The sequence below is a fragment of the Mixophyes fleayi genome, chromosome 1, assembly GCF_038048845.1.
Source record: "Mixophyes fleayi isolate aMixFle1 chromosome 1, aMixFle1.hap1, whole genome shotgun sequence".
Classification (NCBI taxonomy): domain Eukaryota; kingdom Metazoa; phylum Chordata; class Amphibia; order Anura; family Limnodynastidae; genus Mixophyes; species Mixophyes fleayi.
In genome coordinates, this window is record NC_134402.1 from 247,461,672 (window position 1) to 247,483,233 (window position 21,562).

Sequence of the window (21,562 nt, forward strand, 5' to 3'; positions counted from 1 at the left end):
TATAGCCTACGCCAAGATTTGGGTGTTTTCTGCTGTGTGTGTTATTGGCTCTGCACGCCGGAAAGGGAGTGTGTTACACGTCCGGTTGTCTGTGCCTTTTGATGTTGTTTTGTGCTAGCAGGTAAGTGTGTGTCTTGCAAATGGAATATTTGTGTGTTACAAATATGCCTGTAATAAAATACTTAACGGATATTTAATGGGCGTGTACTTTTATACATACATAAACGTTAAGGAAAGTACACTGCTTTCCGCAACAAGTTTTTTTTGTATTATACCTAGTGTTTCTCAGATTTTTTTCCATACTATATTGTGGACTAGACGTACTGTCCGTAGTTGTTTATTTTTAATTTGCAAATTATATATTCGCACAACCATTTATTACTCACACGTGGCGAGCATAGAATGTTATTCCACTATTGATAAATCATCTTTCTCTAATACAGTCACTAAATATTACTTTAAATGATCATTTGTATGTAATATACTATGAACTGCATGTGATTTAGGGTTCTTTATTTAATCTAAATATACAAACACATACATTGATGTAGTTAATACAGCATACAATGTCAAGTTATATAACTTTTTTTTTTATAAGCTTTTCTAAAGATATAATAGTGTAAGAAAAACTGTAAGATCCCATTGGCCATGCATTACAGCAAATCCTGAAACCTAAGATGCAGAGAAAATGTACAAGGTTAACTAGAACAACTGTTCTCTATTTGTACTGAAGTTGTATACATATATATTTCCAGAGAAAAAATAGTGGCATGGATTTGCCTTGCCAACAGCATTATGAGGGTGCCAGAAGATCCGTGGCATGCAAGTGGAGCTTGGCAGAAGCTCAGCAAAAACTGAACAGTTTGGCACTTCATAATTCGGAATCCTTAGATCAAGAATGTGCCAAGGCTCAGACTGAGGTATCTGAACTGCAACGTAGTGAAGAAGAATGGAGACGGAAAGAAGCTGCTCTGCCACTGGGTGAGAACTGGGGAATGTCTTCTTCGGATGCCTTTAGTCAAGATGTATTTAATAAGGTACTGTAATCTGTTACTAAGTATTAATTGCACCAGCCTGAGAAGCCATCTGTCATTCTTGTGTGGCATATCCCTATGTAGTACTCACAGTAGGACTAGTCACATGTTCTGTTTTGACCTGCTCAGTTGTATAGCTTTAAATAAGTGACACAAACTTTGTGTATCTGTAATTCTTCAGAAGCTTTAGAAATAAGTATACTGTAATGTCATTATTATATTATGTCTGTTGAAATTAAAGCGTTAAAGGAAAAAGTGTAAGAGCACATTATTTGTCAATTATAAGTCCAGTCACCAGTGCTCACATCCTGCCCAATATGGTTATGTTAAAGGAGACCATCACCTTTAATGAATATTATTCCAGTATCCTGTTCCATCTGTATAACTGTGAGTGTTCCACAGACAGGACTCAATACAGTTCATGAGTTACTTGCCTATGCCACTGCTTGTAACAGTAATTTTTTTTTGGCTCACCCAGTACAAATTTAAATTAAACAATAAGCATTGAAGAATTGTTGATGGAGCTTGTTGGACAGCTGCTGCGACTTGTCTAGTCAACCAAATCGACAACTTTCCACTGACTGCAGTTATATTTCAAACAGTTTCTGGCTGTCAGCCAGGAAAACATACATTGTAGGTTGAGTTACCCTACTAATCCATTACTTACCTAAACATTGTTGCGTAGTTTGAATTTACTAAATATTAGAGCCCCTTCTCTAAACGTTTTGGGAAAAGATTAAATCTGAAAAAATGTAAAAAATCAAAATGTTTGCTGTTTCCGATATACAGCAACACTAACAGCCCAACAAATTCCCCAAGCAGCATACTAGCAGGAAATTTATGTATGCCTAAGAGGAATTATGACTGTTACCAGAATTCCTATTTTTGGCATAGGACACACGTTTTTGGACAAATATGATTAATAAATTATGAAAAAAAAAATCTAAATATAACATGGAATTGTGTATTTTCCACTCTTTCTATAGTATGGGGACATATTTCTATGTATAGATCCTTTCATTTTAATTTCATGTTGTTCAGAAGAGGAAGAAGATGCACTTGGATTTTAAGGCATGGCTTCTGCCGTTACTTAACTTTTTTATTTATTTTTCTTTTCAAAACAGAGTTTTATTAACCAGGTTAAAAACAGAAAAGATGAAGATGAATCGCTATCTTTTTTACAAAAATATGAAGCAAAAATTCGGCATTTTGGTATGTTGGATATTCTTATATTTCTATATGCTTTTTATATTGTCCCATATTTTATTGGAACTGAAGAAGTTGTAGTCATGAAATATTGTCATTGCCATCTTTTAGTCTTTGTTATCAAAAAAGTCATCTGCGCATGGCATGTGGAATTTCTACAATACCTTACAAATCGGCGTACAACCTCTGTAGGACAGAATTGCCTATAATATTCCTATATCAAATGTCAGCTCTTCAACTGTATTTATAGTACATTTCCAAGCAATGTAAATATGGATTTCTACGCAGTAAATGGTCATGAGTGGGCAGTTATTTGAAAATAAGGAAATAAGTAATTGCTAAACAGGACAGAGGATTATTAATCATAACAAGACAAAGTGCTTGCAGGATTCACCTTCTTTAAGCTTTGGATATGGATATTTTGGGGGGAATTCAATTGGCCCGGTTACTGTAAAAAGTAACGCGGCCTGCGCACTATTACTGTTATTACGGTAGATTCAACGCTGGCTTTTTTTCTCGCAGCTCCCTGAGCTCAAGGAAAAAGCCAGGTTAAGTTTACTGTAATAACGGTAATCGGTTTAACGCTGCGCTACTTCGGGAGGAATTGAATTCCCCCCTTTGAGCATCTGTTTATATTAGTCATGGGAAACCCACGCATAAAGGCTATTTTTGTCTGCACACAACAGGCGGTGTAAATGCTGATTTCTCATCACACGATAACTGGTGAGCACTTTCAGCAATAATATTACAGGAATTCAACTGAATTTGTTAGCCTCGGGTAATTTCACATCAGAGGGTTATTTTTTTCCATATAGAAATTAGTTTATTTGGTCTACACGTCTAACAAAAAAATGTTTTGCTCTGTCAGCTGTTAAAAATCTGCTAGAAGTGTTTAAGGCCAGCAGGAAAACTGTTCAAGCAACGATCTGCTTTTATATTGCCTTATAATCCATTTTTGTCCTAATGTCCTCCGTAAACACTGTGATTGACTGATTGCTGTGTGCCCCCTGTCAGGAATGCTCAGCAGATGGAATGACAGCCAGTGCTTCCTGTCTGAATGCCCTGATCTTGTGTGTGAAGAAACTGCCAGATATCTCCTGTTATGGTGTTACCATTTAGAAAGTGAGCAGGTATTATCACACTGTCGTTGCATATTATTATGGACTCGCTGCTATCTGCTGTGTTATTTATTCTCAAAAAAAATAAAAAATAAAGCTTTGTTATATTTCTATGATTAAAGCGAGAAAGAATGAAAATATATTAATGTAAATTTTGCAGCTTACCCTACGTCTTATAGTGCTGCAAGCTAAGCTGGCCACACGCTGTGATATCAGTGGCAGTTGGCTCAATATTGCGGCAGATTATTATAGGGCATGTTCAAAGACAATCTCATGGTCTATGTATATCAGAAGTGATTCAGCATCTTAAAGCGAGTACACAGATCTCACCCAATTTGAACATCTGCACGGAAGGCCAAATTAGACATTGATCTCGGGGCATCAGATCAATTTTCTGATTCTCTTGGTTAGCACTTCTGCCTCACAGCGCTGGGGTCATGAGTTCAATTCCTGACCATGGCCTTATCTGTGAGGAGTTTGTATGTTCTCCCCGTGTTTGCGTGGGTTTCCTCCCACACTCCAAAAACATACTGGTAGGTTAATTGGCTGCTATCAAAATTGACCCTAGTCTCTCTCTCTCTCTGTCTGTGTATGTATGTTGGGGAATTTAGACTGTAAGCTCCAATGGGGCAGGGACTGATGTGAATGAGTTCTCTGTACAGCGCTGCGGAATCAGTGGCGCTATAGAAATAAATGGTGGTGATGATGAACTTCACCAAAGAAAAACAAATGGTGAGTTGACCCAGTGCAGGCCAGTGTGTATGGTGATGGCAAAGACATCCTGGGAAGAAGTGTTACTGCAGTAACCAGGCCAGAGGTCATTCTTCTCACAAGTTTCGCAGGGTTTGGATGGGAAAATTAAATACTGTACATGTACATGCATGTTTTAATCACAGATGTATAAAAATTAAGTATGTCCTTATTTTATTTTTTTCAAAGCACATGGTATCCTATTCTTTTAGTTATTGCCCTTATGTCCATCTTTTAAAAATTGCATGGTGTATTTATATTAAATGGCATGTGGAAACAAGCTTATAGGAAGCTGGTTGTGACCGGTCATTTAGCCCTATAGTGTTTGGCTTGTCCTATATTTACTGAATTTCTACTGTCTTATACAAGACCAACAAGGTAATAAAACCTATGAAAATAGTTGGTAACACAATACTATCTTGATGGACATTGTGTAGATCAACTACCTGTAATAGAAGATCGTAATTAGATTGCCAGGGAACTTTGCTCTCCACCAGCTGTTTTGTTTTTTGTTGTGGGGGAGTTATATTTTCTTATTACCCTTTATATTTGCAGAAGAAAGCGCTTATGGAGCAAGTTGCTCATCAAGCAGTTGTTATGCAGTTCATTATTGAAATGGCAAAAAGCTGTAATGTGGATCCAAGAGGATGTTTTCGCTTGTTTTTCCAAAAAACCAAAGTAGGTACTTTTATCTAGAATACTTTCAAGTCTAATTGGTCCAGTGTTCAAGAATTGTCAGCTTTCCATTGCTGGTACTGCACTAATGTAACGCAATAGATAGTACTTTGTCAGTTTAGGGAACAAAAACAATGGTCTTGAGCATTTTCCCCACATGCACTTTACAAACTTTCTTAGCTGAAGTATCTTGACTTGTTTATGATAGTATTGCAGCATAGGTTTAACCATTTGCCATCATACCATAGTGTATATATAATATATATGTCCAAGTGGTGCATTCACCTGATAGTACTTGGATAATTGTCCTGGCAAATTGACGTCACTGAAAGACTCTGGTTCCAGCATTCAGGCCAAGAAGTCTTTAAATTCAGTACCCAGTCACAAGTTTGGTAAACACATCATTAAGTCTTAACACAGTTTCCCAATAAAGGAGCATTGTTTCTGTATTGTTTTTAGCCACAGTGCCGTCTGGTATTCCTACGTGAATGGCTGGCCATATTATGCAGGAGAGACCCAATCTGTATCTCCTTCCTCTGTAGCAATAGGTCACAGTTAATAGTGATCTATTAGAAACTTTCTAAAATTGCTGAGAGACTCAAGTTCCTCCTATATCTCTGTAGCCCCCACTAAAAAAAAAGGAAAATCAAAGTTAAATAAATAAGATTAAAAACTTAGATATCTCTGCCATGTACCAAACTTTTTTTCGAGCACATCCACATAGCATTAACCCATCCTGTATGACAAATGCATTTTGCATGGATACAATGATGCCATAATATATAAATATAATGCAGAATGTATGTTACCCTAAACCCACAAAAAATGTCACACTCCCCCCACCCTTTTGTCCTTGGCCCTATAAGTACATCGGACCTTATCTAAGTTTAGTGTTTGGTTTTGTGTTTTTGTAGTGATTTGGTGAAAACAGAGGAATGGATTAAAGTGTGGAATCTTAAAATTGTATGAAAATGTAAAAGCAGAATACAAAATGAATTGTGATACAATGTTAACATCGGATGAAAGTTGGGAGTTCTAGTTTCAGATGTTGTGAAGTAAGCAGTGGGAAAAGCCAGCAGAGCACTTGGTTGTATAGAAAGAGGTATTAGTATCAGCAAAAGGGAGGTTATATTGCCACTTTATAGGTCATTGGTAAAATAAAAAAATATATTTCTAATCCCTGTTCTAGACTGGTGTCCCCTAGGTAATGCTTATTAAATAAGAAAATATTGCAACCGAAAGAAAACCCTTTCTGTATTAAAACAAAAAAACATATAAAACTAATACTGATAGATTAAGAAGTTAAAAAAGGTTATTGTCCTTTAAACTGAAGAAGTGAAAGTTGGACTGGTCATAAAGTTGTGAACCATCCAATGGGTGTTCAATTTTAGTAATGGGCAATTAACCAGCCAGCTCAAATTTTCATTGTACCTTACTGTCCTGAGTATGCATAGCGTAGTACAAAACTCAGTGATATACACAACAACATTGACAAACTACATAATTCACACATTATATGTTGTGCTGCCATTGAAATATCAATGCACACGATTAATGCCCAAACTGTTAAAAATATCATTTGGAATGTGTTAATTTTATTTTCATTGGTAGGAAGAAGAAGAAGGGTATTTGGACGCTTTTAAAAGTGAACTAGAAGCCTTTAAATCGAGAGTTCGAATACACATCGAGTCCCAAAGATATGAGGCTGCAATGGGACAGAACACATCTTTTCATTCAGGCTTTGGACATATGGGGACACAGTGCTGTAATCAACAGGTATGTAAACATAAATACTTTTAATTAAACCAAACCAGGGTGTACTATTGTACGGCAAAAGGCAGTCCTGTATTTCATCTGGTTCTCACCCCTACCGATCTCAGACTTCACTCAAAAGAATTTCCAAATGCTGCACACAAGAGGAAAGTAAACACACTCCCTCGGGACTACATTCATTCCAGGATATCAAAGAGCACTATATTTTTTTCCCCCATTCAATGCTGGACCACATTCCTGAAATGTAGTGTTTTGTTACTATCCTGGAATAAAAGTACTCTAGAGGAAGATCTTTTCTTCTCTCTCACATGCACCTTTGGAATTTCTTAACAATGAAGACACTTTATTCACACAAACTTTTCATGATGGTTATTTCTTTATCAGAAATGTTCAAGTACAAATGACTAATATATCATTACTGCTGTATATGCACTATATACATGTACAGTCCATGCATACCCCATTCACTGACATAATAGATGGCTGTAACCTAACACTCCATAGAAGAGGCCGGCAAACCAATGAGAAGTCACAGAAATTGCTTTCTTGGTGCTGACAAGCAAACTCCAGTGTTTATACATTCTCTCTTTGATGGCGGTCCTAGATGTGGGACAATTGTTCTTCTTGCTAATGAAAGTTTTTTTTTTTTTTTTCTTTCTTTGATCACAGGGTATTCTACAGTGTCATCTAAATACTGATATGAATTATTTTAAACCCATGGATCAGACAGAGGAAGAGGATTCAAAGATGATGGATATACTATAATGTCTTATGAAGCACCTAAGCCAATATTGCTACATGAACCTAGTATGGCTATGTTCTTCTCAGTGACATTTACTACTACACGATGCTGCACTTTATTTATTGGTTTTAGTTTTTTTCATTGGGTATTATTATTGTGCCCAGATAAGTTTGTGGTGTCTTACAGCGTGAACATATTGCTGCTATATTTCCCATGTCAAACAGGAGAATGGAACACTGAATGCAATGCTTCTGCCAATAGTAGTTTTGCCTTCAATCTGCGCTTTGGTTTTTATAAGGAAAAGTATTAGAAACTTGAATAAAGAGAAACCGTACTATATAAATAATTCACACTCTCCTCCTGATTTGGAACATTGAGTATTTTTCCCACCATCAACATGATTCTTTTACCATGAAGAAAAGAAAAACAATATAGTAACCTTTCTTCTATCAAATAATCAATGACCTGATTCAACTCTGAAAATGTATCTTCTGAGATATACTTGTTTTTAAATTTTTACACATTTCTGTTTCTTTGGAATAAATAGTATAATATTTGTTAAATAATAAAAAAAAATACCACCCAAAAATGTAATTGTGGGTGAAGGTCAATGATCAAATTTAATAAACAGAACTGCACTTATTGTGGATGCACCTGGGTCTGCCAGTGTCCAGGGTGTTATGGTCCTAGGTCACGCTCCTCTTGCTACTTGGCCTGTATGAATGTCCTTCTCCTGTGAACTTCCTATTCATGCAGTGGAAATGTCATAGGGGATAGGTCATTAACAATAAAAGAAAAGCATCATGGGAGAGCTACAACCACCAGTCACCCCGGCAGACAACTAATGATGAAAGTACAATTTTCTTTTTTTATATTATTGAACTCTCGGAGAAAAAAACATTTTTCGATTATTATTTTTTTTTTCTATTAGTTATTAAGTTTAGCACAGTGTTATCAGTTTATATTTGATGCAAGATTTTTTTTGCTGTTTACAACAAATTATTATATTCATGGGCCAAAGACTGGTAAAGATTTCACAGCACATACACACAAGCTCTGTGTGATGTGAGCTATTTTGTAATATTTACTGAAATCTTACCTCTGCTAGGACTGGGTTGGACAACCCCGGTCTTTAAGAAAGTGGGAACATAAGATAACCCTGTTTTGCCCAACAGATGATTTTTGCAGACAGAGATGAAATATAGGGAATAGCCAGATAAGGACATGTTTCCGCTGTGTTATGCTTCTAACCATTATAGTATATAAGTGGAAGTTTCTACCCTGAGAACCCACTCGTACAGCTATAGTCTGTTGCAGGGTACTATTCTTCTGCTAAAACTGGTGTTGCTATCCATTTAACATCCAGACTGATATTATTATTACTCTAGCATTATATAGCACTAATATATTATGCAGCACTGTACATATATTTATTCTTACCAGTTTCTGCACCCATTTGCAATCTAATATCCTTGAACTTCACCTGTTGGAAGATACTAGTGTTACAATTGGAGTATAGTTGCTTCAGCCGACAATGCCTGAGAATATATTGTTAATTCATGTAATTGTTAACACTTGGAACCTAAATTCCCTTTAGAATATACATATTCTCTGCTTTGTTCTCTACTATGTACAAGAACTCCACATGGTGTTCATTAAATGCCTGGCTGTAACTTGCTTTTAGAGAAAGCACTTCTGGTGTTTTGTATTCTCTTAATGTAAGAGAATGGGAAATGGGACAAATAAGTTACAAGCCAATTAACTTTGCAGCATGTTTTTGGACTTTATAAACTACATGCTGATAATACCCTTGTTGGATTTGAGCCCCAATGCTTCAAGGCAGCAATGCTATTCACAGGCTGCCCATTTTACCAACTAGAAAGATGCCTAGAAAATAGTAACTTGCTGCAGTCTCAGGGTGGGAATTCTCCACCTATGCAAAGGCAAAATAGAGAATAAAAAACAAATATTTACCTGAACATTTTCTTTGAAAGCACATAAATTACAGCAATATATATTAAGTAATATGCAATGATACTGCACATGGAAATATTGGTTTAGCCAACAAATTAAGACAAGTTGAGCCAATAAAAGTAGATATCTGCACGGCTATGCTTTATTGCAAATTATGCACCTTTATGTTATTGCATGAGCCTTTAAGTTTTATTTATGATGTAGAAGTGATTTGTGAGTGAACACATCTCAAGTGTGTTAGGCTTTTCAGCTAGATCGGAATTTTCTGTTTTTGCCTCACGTAATATTTTTACACAGGAAATATATAGGTGCGAAATTCAATACAATTCCAAAACATGCGATAATTATCATTATCACGAAGATTCTGGAGGTGCCAGCCTTCACCTGTGGATTTAGGTGAAGCAATAAAATGTTTAAAGAGGGTGGTGTTGGGGGTGATTTCATTTTGGTAGCTACCTTTCCCTGGTTAGGTAGAGATGGGTAACAACACAACCTGGATGGTATATAAGGTAGTGCCTTCTCTTCCTCTGTGCCTTTTCCTGTCTTTAGCATAGATAGTGCAGGTTGTTTTTGTTACTAGGGGCTTACCTTTTTTGGAGATATTGGCGATGCAACAGTTATTCTGCAAGCAGCAGAAGGGATGGTTAAGCGGGGCACATCGCACTGCTACCATTCAATAATTTGAATTTGGTGCTGGATTGTGATCCCCGGAAGTCACTGTCTGTGTGGTTATCGCAACAGAGGTCATAGGCCACAAAAATGGAGGATGGATGTTCTGTGTTTGCATGGAGCTACTTGGAATCTGCTCCTGCAAAAAGAAAATGTTTTTTTAAGTTGAATCTGATTCACTCTGTTCATAGATGGAGTTGATTGCAAACAGTTGAGGGGCACCCACAGTAGGTAAGCCCCGAAATATAGGGGTGATTTATATGACCTTTTTTTCATAGTTGGTCATTTAGTTTTCTTCTGTACTCTTGTAGAGCCTGGAGAGAGAAAAGACCACAGGATACAAATAATATGAGCCATGTGATAAGCTGTTAATAAAAGGGATGTTTTGTGAAGTATGCAACTCTCCAGCAAAGGGTAAAAACCAGTTACCAGAATAATTGAAGGGTGTCATAGAGAGGATGAGAGCTATGTCACTAAAGTGGATTTGTGTGCCCTGTGAGGGTTAAAAAGGCATAGGTCGTAGAGGCAGATCCGGTAGGGAACACCGGATCTGCCTCTACGATCCACCGTAACTGGCCTTGTGCAGGGCTTAAATTTCCAGCAGATTTTTCCAAACAGGGCCGCTGACTTTCGCTAACGAACCTCCAATCCCCGTCCCAAATCCTCAGTCCCTTTGAATTCTTCCAAATTAATCATTTCTTGCGATCCCTGCCACCACCTATGTTCTTAGGGACCTTACTCCATTTGAATCTCTTTTAAGAAGACATCCCTTAGACAAGGGCATGATTTCTCAAATATACAGCATTCTTCTCACTTATGCCCTTCCCTCTCCAAACCCTCATGAAGACGAGTGGTAAAAGGACCTTGGTCCTCTCCCGGATGAAGAGGCTTGGGAGGACATGAGACTGGGGATAGCTAAATGCTCTATATGAACTAAATTCAAGGAAACTCTTAAAATGTATTACCGTTGGTATTACACTCCCACAAGACTCCATAGAATGTTTCCCTCTTCCTCGCCCTGCTGCTGGCGGGACTGTGGCCAAAGGGGTACGATGTTTCATATTTGGTGGTCTTGCCCGATTATCACCACCTTCCGGGATTCAGTCCATAGTTTTATTAAAGTAATTATATCGTTTTCAAATAAGCATTGCCCAAGCGATTGTATTGTGTTTCTAACGCACAAAGTGATTTATTTTAGCAGATGTAAAAAGTTAACATTTCAATACATGATTGTAATATAATGCAGTACAGTGCAGCCAATACCAAAAGATACATACCGCTGCGCTTTGCATTCGCTTCGCTGCGCTTCCACGGGTCCCAGTGAACAGTATATCTGCTTAGAATACTGTGGTCAGAACATGACTGAGGCTGGTGGGGGTGCAGCTATGATTATATATACAGTCAGTGTTGCAAAGTGAACAATAGAGATGACGTGGCTTGCTTCTATAGGTCCAGACATCAGATGGGTCCAGAGTAAACAGGTCATAGGCTGATTCAATCTAAGGAATCCAAAGGTGGGAGTCGTCTCTCCAGGGGATGAGCTCTTTTCTTCCCGCAAATGCTCCAGAGTCCATTAACATTTCATAGCCAACATCATACAAAGGTTTATTCCCTAACATCAATAACTAGAGTATGCAATATGCGATCTATTCGGCGATGGAACCGGACAGCTGCTGATGAATAGGGTTTTAATATGATACTAGACATGACACCTTTCCTATAAGCTGAACCTTAAATAGCACTGAAGTGTACATATAATCATATTATATAAACTAATAATAAACCAAATACTATCTGCTCATAAATTACAGTGTAACGGACTAGCATGAATATGAATTATATAAATAACTAAATGTTGTAATGCGAGTGTGCACGTGCGTATTTTACCGTGCACTATGCGCTGTGTTACGTGGCGTACGAATCGCAATCGCACGGAAAAACAATATTAACCAATATACTTTCGTTCATCCAATTATACGACTTCGACAGTTTCCTAAATACCCTTTTTGAAGCCCTCATCCCGAAATATCCCTGGATATTTCTTTTATGTTACCCTCCCCAAGACCTGGACAAATTCTTCAAGTAATTAACTGCCCACATCCTGACAGCAGCCAAATCACTCATAGCCCTTAATTGGAAAAAGACCTCACCTCCATCCCTTTTGGCTCTCAAGAGGCAGATTTAGCACGTGGCCGCTATGGAGGAGATTACGTACTACCTCCACGATAGAGGCCACATCTTCAGTCAAGTCTGGGCTCCATGGCTAGCCGTTGAACACACCTTCCCCCCTCAACGCTCCGCGTCCTCCGACCTGACCCATGTGCGGTGACCCTAACTCTTCCCGACACATATCTCCCCCTCTGCTATAGGCTCAACACACCCTAATTACCCTCTAAATACTTACAGTGCTTATCTTTGTGGTCCTACCCATCTCACCCTCCACAATCCCTTTTGTTCCTACACCCATTTTATATTACTCTTTAAAAATGTAAAAACCGGTCATTTTTGTCTAAAGGTTTCCTAATATGCGATACACCACAATAACTGTTGTGATTTTGCTGTGTATGCTACAAAGTGTTATCATTTTTTTCCAACTGTATTTTCTTGATTGACCACTGAAAATAAAAAATTATAAAAAAAAAAAAAGGCATAGGTCTCGAGCATAGATTTGGAAGTCGTGTGTGAGCAATCAGACTGTGATTGCCCGGCAGATGGGGAGGATTCCTCTAGTAATTAATCCTGGGAAGTCAAGGAGTTGCCAAGAATGTTTAATTTGGAAAAAGTAGTAAGTTACTTGAAACACATTTATAAATTTATGGGTATGGATTTAGAAAAATCTCTCTTTCGCCAAAGTAATAAAGTTATAATTTTTTCCAAAAATAAAGGATATGGTATTGAAGGAATGGGCACAGGTGGATAAGTGTCAACCTAATGTTGGCAGTTTGTATTGTAAGTACCCTTTTGATGATGAGGAGGTATATTGGTTTAATATTGGTGGGCCGTGCGTATTGCGAAGCGTACGCCATGTGTTACGTGACGTGGTGCGTTCGCACGGTAAAATACGCACGCACACACTCGCATTACAACAGTTAGTTATTTATATAATTTCATATTGGTCCTGTTACACTGTAATTCAGGAGCAGATAGTATTCGGTTTATTAGTCTATATATATATATATATATGTTGATTATATGTACATTGTAGTGTTATTAAAGGTTTAGGTAATAGGAAAGGTGTCATGCCTGATATCATATTGAAGCCCTAATCATCAGCAGCTGTCCGGTGCAGTCGGCGAAGAGATCGCACATTGCATACTTTAGTTATTGATATTAGAGAGTAAAACCTTTGTATGATACTGGCTATGAAAAGGAGCAGACCCCCTGGAGAGAAGACCCCCACCTTTGGATTCCTTAGATTGAATCAACCTATTACCTGTCTGGCCTGGACCCACCCAACGTCTGGACCTATAGAAACAATCTACGTCATCTCTATTGTTCACAATGAAACACTGACTGTATATATATTAGCTGCATCTCACTGGGGAGTCAGTCAACTCTGACACAATATTCTATACAGAATATTGTCCATCGGGTCCCGTGGTTGCGCAGCGTGCGCAAGCGATTGCAGCGGTATGTATGTATTATCTTTTGGTATTGGCTGTGCTGTACTGTACTTTATCATGATATAATAATGTATTGAATTGTTGACCATTTACATCTGTTAAAAATAAATCACTTTGTGCTTTGGACACACATTCAATTGATTGGGCAATGCTTATTTTAAAACGATAGAATTACTTTAACAATTTGGGGGCTCGTGAGTTAGGAGTTACGTTACCGGCAGGTATGCAACGCTTACGATATTCGGTTCCTCAACAAAGGGTGGATGGACGGACGCGTCGCATAAAGCAGGAAAGAACGTAATGCGTCTAATACCTGTGGTTCACTGTGTGTTGCGAAACCGAATGTCCGTTGTTGCATAGACTGAAGGAACGCTAATTAGAATCTAGGGACAAGAAAGAAAAAAAAATGTTTCTTTTTATTGTCGTTTTAATGATTTAAAGTGTATTGCATTGCTGTGCGTATGTGTACTTCCTGCTGTGCGTACGCAAACTTCCGGTAGATTTGCCACGTGGTTGAACAATTGTTTTGATAGTTATTATATGCATAGTATAATTACTCGTGAAAGCCTCTGAGACATTATTACGGTTGTTGGGAACTTTCAATTTTCTGCGCAGAAAAGGTGTATAGTGTGCGATTTTGTAACGTAGATACACTGTTTATTGTTGAGGTGCTCAGTTGCTGTCTGACGAGGCGGATTGCCCAACTGAAGGAGGGTATACAGGGCAGGTATACCGAATGCGAAAACGAAGTTTTCGCAAAAGCGCTACCAATAGATCGCAAGGTTTGCTAATAATTAGTATTGGTAGGCAGTGCGATCCAATCGCACCGTTAGTGCGAATTGGTGAAGCAGCTAGGAGGAATTATACTGGAAAGGCAGGTTGATTGTATCAACTTTGCGCTCCCAGCGATAATAAACTCAGCAGATTTTTGTGGTTGAGCCAGGGTATCGAGGAGCTGATAGCCCTTGGGGCCCACAGTGATATTTCTGTATTAGGGATCCTCGCCTGGTGCGAGAAAAGCGAGTGAACGCGGCTAACAGGAAATACGTTCACCGAGCATTATAGATCTCTAGCGGTGAGTATAGCAACAGAGTTGAAATTATTTGCTGGAAAGAACAGAGCATTGCGGTGTGTCTGTATTTCACATTTGGCCGGAAGGAACAGAGCATTGCGGTGTGACTGTGTTCCGGGTAGAAAGTATATTGTGCAACATGGGTGCTAGGCATACGCTAGAGATTGCCAGTTTACTGCCTAAGGAAGGTCTTATTGAGTCAGCGAGGTTTCTCATGTGTGCAAAATATGGTGCATACGCAACTGTGTATTGTGACACGTGGGTCGAAATGACCAAAGAATGTGATAGGCCTTTCCCAACAACAGGGAGTTTTAATGCAGAGGTGCTAAATACCGTAAAAGATAAAGTACGGTTGATTAAGTCAACGAAAGTGAGAAATGCACATAATCATTGTTTAAAATCGTGGCAAATGGAAGGTAACACGTGGCAGAGCAGCGAACGCACAGCGGAAGTGAGTGTAAGGAAAAACACGTGTTCAGCGGAAGTAAGCATACCGGAAACAAGCATTCCGGAAGTGTGCGTTGCAAAGCGTGGCGAACTGAGCGCAAACACGCCCCCGATAAATTCGGTCGGGGCGGGAAGTACAGCCAATACCAAAAATGTAAAAACTGTTACTAGTAAGTTGTATGTTGTTTTAAGTAACGTTAAAAGTAATGTTTCAGGAAAAAGAAGAGGAACGGTCCCACCAGCAGGGGCAGCTGCTGAAAGTGGTGAGAATAATGAAAAGGTTAACACAGGGGGAGACATCCATTGTACTGCAGCAGCAATTTCAGCAACTAGTTTTAGTGATTTGGTAGACTTACATCCAATCTGCACAGCAGCAGTTCCCAATGGGAAAGCAGACAGGAATAGTGATGTTCCCTTAAAACATGTAGCAAAGCATGATCCATGCACTAGGTCTGAAACATTTTCAATTTTGTCTGATTTCCCTGATCCTAGGAAAGATTTGACCAAATGTCAGCAGTTTATTAGATATTATGGTAATGTGTATGAGCCAACTAATAAAGATTGGCGAGTATTATTGAAGGCCTGTCTTCCTCTCAATACTGATATACAAAAGTTCATTAATGATTGTATGTTGGAGGAGGATGAATCCTTAACCGAGAATGATAATCAGGACAATATTAGAAATATAATCACACAGCTGGCCATATATTTCCCAGTGATAGTGGACTGGAGTAAAATTTTTAGTATCCAGCAAAAAGATAGTGAAAATGCAACAGACTACTTTTGCAGGGCTCTGATGGAGATGGTCAAATATACTGGGGTACCAGACATAAAAGATAATGAAGATTACAGAGAGGTTGCTGTTCACGTTCTAATGGATGGACTCAGGGAAAACTTGAAAAAAAGGGTGCAAACTTCATTACCATACTGGAGAGGAAGTACTGTAAGTGTTCTCAGGGAGTCAGCTATAGAACATGATAGAAGTATGAATAAACAGAAAGAGACACTAAGTGATAGGGTAATGATTGTAAGTATCCCAGCACTAGAGGGACTGCACACACGACCACCAGCATACAACCCACATAATAAGAAACATAGAAAAATCAGATGTTTTAAGTGTAACGAAGAAGGCCATTTCGCAAGGGATTGTAAAAAAGAAGAGAAACAACATGAGTTGAGAAAGTGTTTTAGATGCACTAAAATAGGACACCAAGCACAGAACTGTACAATGACAAGAGCGGAAGCAAAGGGACTTGGCCCATCTAAGGGGGAATCACATAGACACCCACAGAGACGGCGCACACAAGTCTCGGAGACTTCTCAACAGTTTCCTGTGCACCTCATAGCAGCCAATTCCTGGGGGAGAAATATAGCCGACTCTAGAGTTAATCTGTGGTGAGCATTAAGGTGCAAAATGTAGAAAGAAACTTATATTTTTAAAAGTAATCTTTGTTGATTTTGTTTGTTCGTTTTATGTTGTCACATGTTTGTTTTCCTAAATCACTAGCCGACGGCAAAGAATAGAAATGTTTGTTTTGTTTGCTGTTTTAAGATAACTATCTTGTTTTTCTTTTCACAGATAAAGGGGACACAAAAGAAGTATAGACAAGTGTTTAAAAGGGGTGAGATAGAGAAATAGAAGAATTACTCTTGAAAGACTAATTAACAATAGACAATTGGAACACTTTTGTTTTAGGCTGCAGTGACTCATGATAATTTGTTTGGCTGAGAATCATTATCCAACAATGAAGTATGTACATACTTTGCTCCAAAATATCGTTTTATGTATTTCAGAGAAAATATGAGTCACTAAGAGTACATTTTTACATTTCTCTATTATAAGTTAGAAAAGTCCGTTGAAAAGGTATGTAGTCAATGAGATACCGAGTTCTTAATGAACAAATGACGGACGACACTGGATTGCACTGTTAAGAACCCCTAGTCAAGTATGGGGAGGGGTCATAGTTAGCAAATAGCTAAGGGGAACAGTGGAATGAATACAGCCATTTCCCCATAGAGTCAGAGTCCAATCCAGCTGTCATTTTGTTGTAAAAATCTCCCTTTCTACATGTATGTTTGTATTCAAACCTTTGTATTCCCATCATTCATTGCTTTCCTATTTCTCGTTCTTAACACAAATGCTAGTCTCTCTCTCTCTCCCGCTCCCTCTCTCTCCCTCTCTCTCTCTCTCCCCCTCTCTCTCCCTCTCTCTCTCTCTCTCTCCCTCTCTCTCTCTCTCTCTCTCTCCACCTCTCTCTCTCCCTCCCGCTCCCTTTCTCTACCTCTCTCTCTACCTCTCTCTCTCTCCCTCTCTCTACCTCTCTCTCTACCTCTCTCTCTACCTCTCTCTCTCTCTCTGCTCTGGTAGAGATAAAATCAGACACAGTCTCAACAATGGGGCTAAAACATATTTTTATGTTTTTACATAAGACAAATTCAGAGATACACACACTAGATTGACATGAGTTACAGAAACAGTCAGGGCTTTTGTTTTCATGTGTATAGAAACTGCTGATTTTAAGCAGAAAGGTTCTGTTGTGGAAATACGATTCATGTGTTATAGATTGCATATCTGTTTTGTTTTTTTGTTTTGGCTCGTGCCTCCTGTACAAAAATGTGCCTTTATATGGATGCACAAAGGGTGGGCAGGACAGGAGGACAGAAGAATGCTAGAGGTTAGGCATACAGATATGCATCTCTGTATAGAACATTGGAGTAGGATTTTTACCACAAGATACGACATAATGTGAAACCCTAGAAAATGTAGAATTTTCATGTTTTATATTTTTTTCACTGCTAGACAGGCATGTACTGGATACTGTTATATTTGAAGGAAGTGTTATAGAAAGAGACCCCTTTGCCTTTCCCACCTAGTCAAGTAGCTGAATATAAGGTACTGAGAATGACATGTGAGTTGGCAGAGAGAAAATCGATTGATATACATTGGTCTTTAGCATTTTTCTAGCCTAGAGGGCGATGTTGAGGTGACTGAGAAATCGTTTTATAGCAATACCAGCACATGATTAGGACACTACATAGAGGACTTTATACAGTGACACAGTTACCAACTGAAGTAGCTGCTAGTAAGGTCCACACTTACACGCACAACCATTCAGGGCTGTCACACAAGGGAGAACATAGCAGTCAAATAGACAACAGGGTTTTATGTGACAGCTAACAAATCTATGTTTTGTTTGTTTTTCGTTCTATTGTTTTAGTTTTAAAAAGGTGAACACACACACACATGCACGCATACACATATTGGTTAATATAGGAGATTTGTGTTACCCGAGGGATAAATTGTCTGGAAGGTGAAGAGATGTGGTGAGGAGTCTGGTGGACTCTGGAGAGATGGACAAGATAGACCAATAGAGCCATCCCATATCCCTCCTGCTGATGGGTTTTCCTCCAGGTAAAACAAATACACGTCATCCAATTACCACCATGCAGGATCCTCAAGTATACACAGGTGTACCAATGAAAAATGTCTGGGTAGAGGTGTATTGAAATGTGTCTAATGTATTACTGTATCATACTCAAAGCTTTTGTTATTCAATGTGATAGTCCTAGAGTTATAATAGATGATAGGGGTATTCATGTTATTGATAATAGATGTATAATGTATGAGTAGTGGTAACAAATCACATACTTTCAGTTAGCCATAAACCAGTGTGAACATAAAGTAGTGGTACTCGGTAGAATGAATTGAATAGAATAAGAGTTGGAACTTGATTGAAGTGCCACTAGTCCTTTCCCGCTACCAAGAGATCACCCCTGGGCAGACTCCTAACCTGTCAGTTTTTGAAATGTTCTTGACCCCTCGTGAGATGAGATTGTAACTGGGAGGCTAGGTTAGACCTTGAGAGAAGGTAAATAGTGAGACAGCAACCGAGAACGTCCAAAACACTGTTTCCTGAAAGGTCACACTAACTGTCAGGATGTTGGATCAGGAGAGTAAGTTGTGGAGCAGTAATTTCTTAAGCTTAGGTTATTTGCCAGACAGGTACCAGGTGTAGGCTACCAGCCTCACGGCTTCAAGGGTAGCAGAGACACACTGGTGCCCATACCACCCACTGCAGAGGGGCCAACACTCAGAGAAGGGTCCAAGGGCACTCATGAGTTTGTACTGGAAGGCCTCGAATGCAGTTAGTAGCACCTGAGCCAAAGGCTAAGACTGTTGTCCAGCATGAAGTTGTAGTTTTTCCTGTTTTGTGTTCTCTCATTTCACTCTCTTCTCAGGACGGTTAATTCTTTTGATTATTAGCAGGTGACAGAGACTGGTTCGGGTAATGATAAGGAGGTGTTGGGGAGGAAGAAGTTAGTAGCATAATCAGTCCGGCCAATTACTCTATTCAATTCAGGGGTAAAGGAAAATTTAGAAACCTTGGAGCTTGGAGAAAGTGCGAGGGGCTATTGTCTGAGTAGCATTACGTCCGTAAGTACGGCTACCCCATGGTTAGAAAAGAGACACACCCAGCGATGCCAGTCCAGTAATATTCGGACTTGAGCAGGCATCCTTGAGAATGATTATCATTCTTGGGAGGGTAAGGTTTTAGACCAAACAAAGGGCTGGGCGTGCTCACACGTGCCTCAGTGATTATATCAAGTAGGATTAGTTCTCTTTCCACTAAATATTCTTGAGGTACCCAAACTATGGGTGGGAGGTCACTAGGGGAAAAAGTAGGACACCTAGGTCCCTTAGTCTGAAGTCTCCCAATGCTTTGCAAGCCGATCACTGTTAAATCTGAGTATTGGGAGACTGGGAAGAACGAACAGACAATAGCCCGCCCACAAGTGTTGATGAAAAGAACTGGTGACATTATTAGATGTGTGTATATTAACGCAAACTGAAGGAGATTGCATATGACATTATTGATAAACATAGGATGATGCTATTGATGAACATGAAGTGTTTAAATGTATTCTGAGCTTAAAGACATGCGTTGGACAGAAGAACCTGTTAAACTTGAAGAACTGTAGTAGAGAATTCTGTATAGCTGATACACGTTCTACTGTACCATGTACCTTTCCAAATAATGTATTAAGTGTTTTATTGCACCCTTGAAGGGCATACAAAAGGTTATCTCCAAGCTCCAGAAGTGTACGGTTTATAGTAAAAGAAGAAGTCGTTTAGAGGATTAAGACTCTCTCTTATGATAACTTGTTTAGATCTACAAACAGCGTGGACATACACCAAGGGGGATTTGTATTACATAACAATGAAACGTGGTACTGAGATCCTGCTTATAACATCTTTAAGGTGATAGTTTATTGTACTATCAAAGGGTGGACTGTCAAAGTCGTATAATTGGATGAACGAAAGTATATTGGTTTAATATTGGTGTGCCGTGCGTATTGCGAAGCGTACGCCACGTGTTACGTGACGTGGTGCGTTCGCACGGTAAAATACGCACGCACACACTCGCATTACAACAGTTAGTTATTTATATAATTTCATATTGGTCCTGTTACACTGTAATTCAGGAGCAGATAGTATTCGGTTTATTATTAGTCTATATATATATATATATGTTGATTATATGTACATTGTAGTGTTATTAAAGGTTTAGGTAATAGGAAAGGTGTCATGCCTGATATCATATTGAAGCCCTAATCATCAGCAGCTGTCCGGTGCAGTCGGCGAAGAGATCGCACATTGCATACTTTAGTTATTGATATTAGAGAGTAAAACCTTTGTATGATACTGGCTATGAAAAGGAGCAGACCCCCTGGAGAGAAGACCCCCACCTTTGGATTCCTTAGATTGAATCAACCTATTACCTGTCTGGCCTGGACCCACCCAACGTCTGGACCTATAGAAACAATCTACGTCATCTCTATTGTTCACAATGAAACAATGACTGTATATATATTAGCTGCATCTCACTGGGGAGTCAGTCAACTCTGACACAATATTCTATACAGAATATTGTCCATCGGTCCCGTGGTTGCGCAGCGTGCGCAAGCGATTGCAGCGGTATGTATGTATTATCTTGGTATTGGCTGTGCTGTACTGTACTTTATCATGATATAATAATGTATTGAATTGTTGACCATTTACATCTGTTAAAAATAAATCACTTTGTGCTTTGGACACACATTCAATTGATTGGGCAATGCTTATTTTAAAACGATAGAATTACTTTAACACACCTAATATTGATGCTTCAGCGGCCAGTCTGTCTTCTAGATCTACAATTCCTATTGAGGTCTTCTTTAAGACCACATGGAGAGGAAGATGGAGAGTTGTTTTAAGTAGTCTTATGTTTCTTCTGGAATTGCACTGAAGTTCAGTGTGATTATGACCTCAGTGGTGAGAGCTCTTAGATTATGGTGTGAGATACTTTATACAGGTGTCCAAGAGAAAGCAAGTAGACATGTGGAAAAGCATAGAGATTATACAAAAAGGCATGTAATATTTATGAAGCATCACTGGATAAAATTGTTTTCTCAGACAGTACATTGGTCTCAACGGTATT

The 21,562-nt window shown here is 38.8% G+C and overlaps 1 protein-coding gene across 1 annotated transcript; it reads left to right on the forward strand.

Annotated features, from left to right (window-relative positions):
• The first annotated feature begins 13 nt into the window (after positions 1-13).
• On the forward strand, positions 14-7,644 carry CDC37L1 (cell division cycle 37 like 1, HSP90 cochaperone). The gene is made up of 7 exons (XM_075209100.1): positions 14-121; positions 756-1,037; positions 2,159-2,246; positions 3,255-3,370; positions 4,664-4,786; positions 6,395-6,559; positions 7,226-7,644. Exons 2-7 carry the CDS (start codon positions 771-773, stop codon positions 7,319-7,321), a joined length of 855 nt encoding a protein of 284 aa, XP_075065201.1. The 5' UTR covers positions 14-121; positions 756-770; the 3' UTR covers positions 7,322-7,644.
• Positions 7,645-21,562: the final 13,918 nt, after the last annotated feature.

Bases quoted from the DNA above. Each gene is read 5' to 3' on its own strand.
- CDC37L1 (XM_075209100.1), top strand. From the start codon at position 771: ATGGATTTGCCTTGCCAACAGCATTATGAGGGTGCCAGAAGATCCGTG. The intron at 1,038-2,158 runs GTACTGTAATCT...TTTTCAAAACAG, and splicing joins GTCAAGATGTATTTAATAAG to AGTTTTATTAACCAGGTTAA. The intron at 4,787-6,394 runs GTAGGTACTTTT...TTTCATTGGTAG, and splicing joins TGTTTTTCCAAAAAACCAAA to GAAGAAGAAGAAGGGTATTT.